The following is a 3,793-nucleotide window of genomic DNA, read 5'->3' on the forward strand; positions in this document are numbered from 1 at the left end:
AATGTGGACAAGTGAGGAGCCAGGAGACCCCAAGAGAGCAGCTTAGGGGGGCCGGGCTTGCTCTTAACCTGCTTGTTCCAGTCCTCCAGCCCCGTTCCTCAGCTACTGACCTTTACTGCCGATACTAGAAATTGGCATTTGGTTGGGAGGGGCAGGCTCAGCCACCCTCCAGCCATGCTGTCCCCCACCCCCTAACCAGGAGGGCTCTGGAGCTGCAGGCAGGAAGGCTTGTGCCCCCCCGCCCAAGGGTGGACAGGCGTCCATCCAAAGGATCCTCCTGGGGCAGTGGGTGGGGGGGCTGTAAGTAACACTCCCCTCCCTCTGCCAGATGAGGCCCCAGGGGCAGGCCTGGGTGCCCGGGCTCAGTGTTCAACAATGAAGCCAGTCTTCGGAGTAGCCCTGCCCACCATGGCTCTGTGCCCAGACCAGCCTGGCCTGCTGCTCAGCCCCAGGTGCCTGGCTCCCCCAGGGACAGGCCCCCTGACCTCCCCTCTGGGCTCTGGACAGCGGTCTCTGGGCAGCTTAACACCCTGGGCCAGGAGGAACAGCCAGTAATTCCTATTACCTCCCCCAGATCAGCTCTGCCGGGCTCAAGGGGTGGGGCTGCTAAGATTAGCATCGGGGCCCCAGGGCCGGCAGGAGAGCCTGGGGCCCACAGCACCTGCCCCTGCCCCCGCCCCGCCCCAGGGAGGCAGCAGCACACGCCAATTTGTACGTTTTATTCCCACAAGATAACCAGGGGTGGGGGGGGCGCCAAGCCTCGAGCCGGGCAAAGGAACCTTCCTCCGGCAGGGGGTGCACGCCGGGTTCTCGGGTCTGCCCCACCAGCGGGCTGGTTTTTAGACAGACTGTCATGGGTGCCGGGTGGAAGGCTCCAAGGGGCAGGGGCCGTGGGGAGGCGCATACTTGTGGAGCTAGAGGTAGCAGGGCAAGTCCTTCTCTATTACCTGGGGGGGAAAGGGGGGTCAGGGGTGGCCTCTTCCCTCGGCCCCCACCCCCAGCGGGCTTGCAGGAAGGGCACCTACCAGGGGCTCTTCCATGGGACCATACCGCTTCACCACACAGCCATTCTTGTCAATGAGGAACTGCCCAGAGAGGGACCGTGTCAAAATGGGGAAGCCACGGGAGGGTGTAGGGGGGAAGCCACAGGGGTGGCGGAGGGGATAAGCCACGGGAGGGTGGGAGGGAAGCACGGGGGCAGGGGGAGAGCGTTGGGGTGGGGGAGAAACCACGGGAGGCTGGGGGGATCCTGCCACAGGGGCTGGGGACAAGCAGCCCCCCCACCCCGCTGGGCCAGGGCTGGAGCACCTTGGGGCAGGGCCCAGGGGCAGGAGCAGGCCCTGGATGCAGCTCTTACCTTGGTGAAGTTCCACTTGATGGCACTACAAAAGACACGTGAAGTCAGACACGAGTCCCCCCAACCGCCTGCGCCCCCCTCCCCTCCCCTCGCCTCCCACTCACTTTCCCAGGATGCCCCTCCCCTTGGGCTGGATTTTCATCCACTTCCACAGCGGGTGAGCATCGTCTCCGTTCACGCAGATCTTGCTGTACATATCGAACTTGACATTATAGCCGGCGGCGAACTCTTTGATCTCCGCATTGCTCCCTGGCTCCTGTGGCAGGCGGGTGACGGGGTGAGCGAGAAGCCGCCCCCCCCCCCCCCCCCCCCCCCCCCGCCGCCGCCGACCGGCTCCCCGCCCGCGCACAGCCACGCACCTGCCTCCCGAACTGGTTGCAGGGGAAGGCCAGGATGCGTAAACCGGACTCAGCATATCGGGCGTGCAGGTCGACAAGCTGAGTGTAGTTTACGTCCGTCTTGCCTCATTGCGAGGCCACGTTGGTGACGATGCACACGAAGCCCCTGGAGGTGAGGGGGGCAGTCAGGCCAGGTCGGGGCCCCCGCTGCCCTGCCTGGCCCCCGGGGCAGAGGCACCCACCGGTACTTGTCCAGGTTCACCTCGCGTCCATCGATGTCCTTGGCCGAGAACTCGTGCATAGACTGAGCACAGCGCCAGTCGTCCCGCGCCGCGCACTGCAAGGCAAGGGCGCCCTGAGCGGCGCGGGGGCCTCGGGGCGCGGAGCCGGGACCGCGGCTGCCACCTGGCCCCTCGCCCGGCCCCCGCCCCCCCCCCGCCCCAGGAGGAGGAAGGGCTCCCAGGCGGGGCCGGGCCGGGAAAACCAAGTCCCCGGGGCGTGAACACAGTGACGGCCGCTCCTCCTCGAGCGCGCACGCCCCTTGCCCCGCAGCGCACGTCGGACCCGAGACCCCGAGGTCCAGAGAAGCCGGGGGGGCCCGCGGGCGCGGGGGCGGGGGGCGGGGGGCGCACCGGGTCCGGGCACTCCGCGCCGCAGCCCTGCCAGGTCGCGGGCTCCGCCTCCCTCGGGGTCCCGAGACCCGGCTCCGCCCGCCGGGGGCGCGCCCTCTTGCGCCCGCAGGCCCCAGCCTTCCGCCGCCGGGGAACTCGGCGCCGCCGCCTGCCCGGCAACCGGCGCCGCTGCCCGCGGCGGCCCGAGGACCCGGCGGCCGGGCGGCCCATGCCCGCCCGCGTCCGGCCTTGCCTGTGCCCCCCGCGGGCCGCGCGGCGGGAGGGGACGGAGGGCCGGTAGCCAGGGCGCCCGTCTGTGACGCCTCCGCGCGGGCCGGGGCGCGCAGGGGGAGGGGCGGGTGCGCCGCCCGCCGGGTGCCCCCACCCCCGCCGCGCCCGGCCGCCCACCCCCCGCGGCCTCGGCGCCACGACCCCGCGCGGCCCGCAGGCGCCCAACGGGGCCCCCGCCCGACCCCCGCGGCCCCGGGGCCCGCCCAACGGCCGCTGGCCCGCCGCGGCGCCGCGCTCACCATGGTGCTGGCCAGGCCGGGCGCGGCCAGGGTCCCGCACAGCAGCGCCGGCTTCAGCAGGCGGCACAGGCGGCGGAGGTTCATCGCGGCGGCGGGGGCGCCGGAGGCAGCGGCTCCTCCCCTCGCTGAGCCGACCAATGGACGCGCGCAGGCGGGCCTCGCCTCCCCGCCCTAGGCCACGCCCACAGGCGCCCTCATTGGTCCGACGCGCGGACGGGGCGGACGCGTGTGACGCAGGCCAATGGGAGGCCGGCATGAGGGTTGGGCGGGGGGCGGGGCTGGGCCCGGGGGGCGGCGCCACGGCTGTGGGCGACTGCGCATGCTCGGCGGCGGGCGGGCTGCGGGAGGTCGCGGGCCGCGCTTGGGGGGCGGGGCGGGGGGCGGTTGCCCGGGTCGTTGCCCGCAGCGCCCCCCGCGGCCCGAGCTCCCGCTGCAAACCCGTGGCGGGGCCTCGAACTCGCAGGGAAGTCGCCCCAGCTCTTTGAACACTGGAGGGTTTTCTTTTAAAAGTGAATAAAATCAAAGGGGGTCCGGGCCCGCTCACGCGCGGCTGCAGTGTGGCCCGCGGGCGCAGCGAAGGCCGGGGCCCAGGGGCGAGCGCCCGCCGGGACGGGGTCCGCGTGAGCCGGGGCCCCGCAGCGGCGGACGGTTAGCGGGCCCGGCGGCCGCGAGGACGCGCAGGTGCGCGCCGTGCAGGTGTGCCCGAGGGAGCTCGGCCTGCGCGCTCCCGACTCGTGTTCACCGCGGGCTCGGGCCTTCGGTGCGGAAGAGAGCCCCGCCCGCCCTGGGGGACCGAGCCAGGAATTCCTCCGCGGGCCGAGCCGCCCCCGCCCTGCCCGGCCCGGACTTTGACCTCTGGTCCGGAGGCTGCCGTGAGCTCGCGGCGCTGGGACCCGCGTCCTGCCCCCGCCCTGCCCGTCCCGGGAGCGAGGCTGCAGGGCCCCGGGGGCAGGACTC

General features: G+C 72.6%; 1 protein-coding gene across 2 annotated transcripts; it reads right to left on the reverse strand.

The window, feature by feature from the left end:
- Positions 1-704: 704 nt before the first annotated feature.
- On the reverse strand, positions 705-2,965 carry GPX4 (glutathione peroxidase 4). Of its 2 annotated transcripts, none has more exons than XM_038568031.1 (7): positions 2,837-2,965; positions 1,938-2,032; positions 1,717-1,861; positions 1,462-1,613; positions 1,358-1,382; positions 1,026-1,085; positions 705-947 (listed from the first exon to the last, which is right to left on the reverse strand). In XM_038568031.1, exons 1-7 carry the CDS (start codon positions 2,918-2,920, stop codon positions 915-917), a joined length of 594 nt encoding a protein of 197 aa, XP_038423959.1. In that variant the 5' UTR covers positions 2,921-2,965; the 3' UTR covers positions 705-914. The 2 variants fall into 2 exon arrangements, with proteins under 2 accessions (XP_038423959.1, XP_038423958.1); XM_038568030.1 differs by lacking the exon at positions 2,837-2,965 and adding an exon at positions 2,328-2,537.
- Positions 2,966-3,793: the final 828 nt, after the last annotated feature.

Source organism: Canis lupus, chromosome 20 (genome assembly GCF_011100685.1).
Source record: "Canis lupus familiaris isolate Mischka breed German Shepherd chromosome 20, alternate assembly UU_Cfam_GSD_1.0, whole genome shotgun sequence".
Classification (NCBI taxonomy): Eukaryota; Metazoa; Chordata; class Mammalia; order Carnivora; family Canidae; genus Canis; species Canis lupus.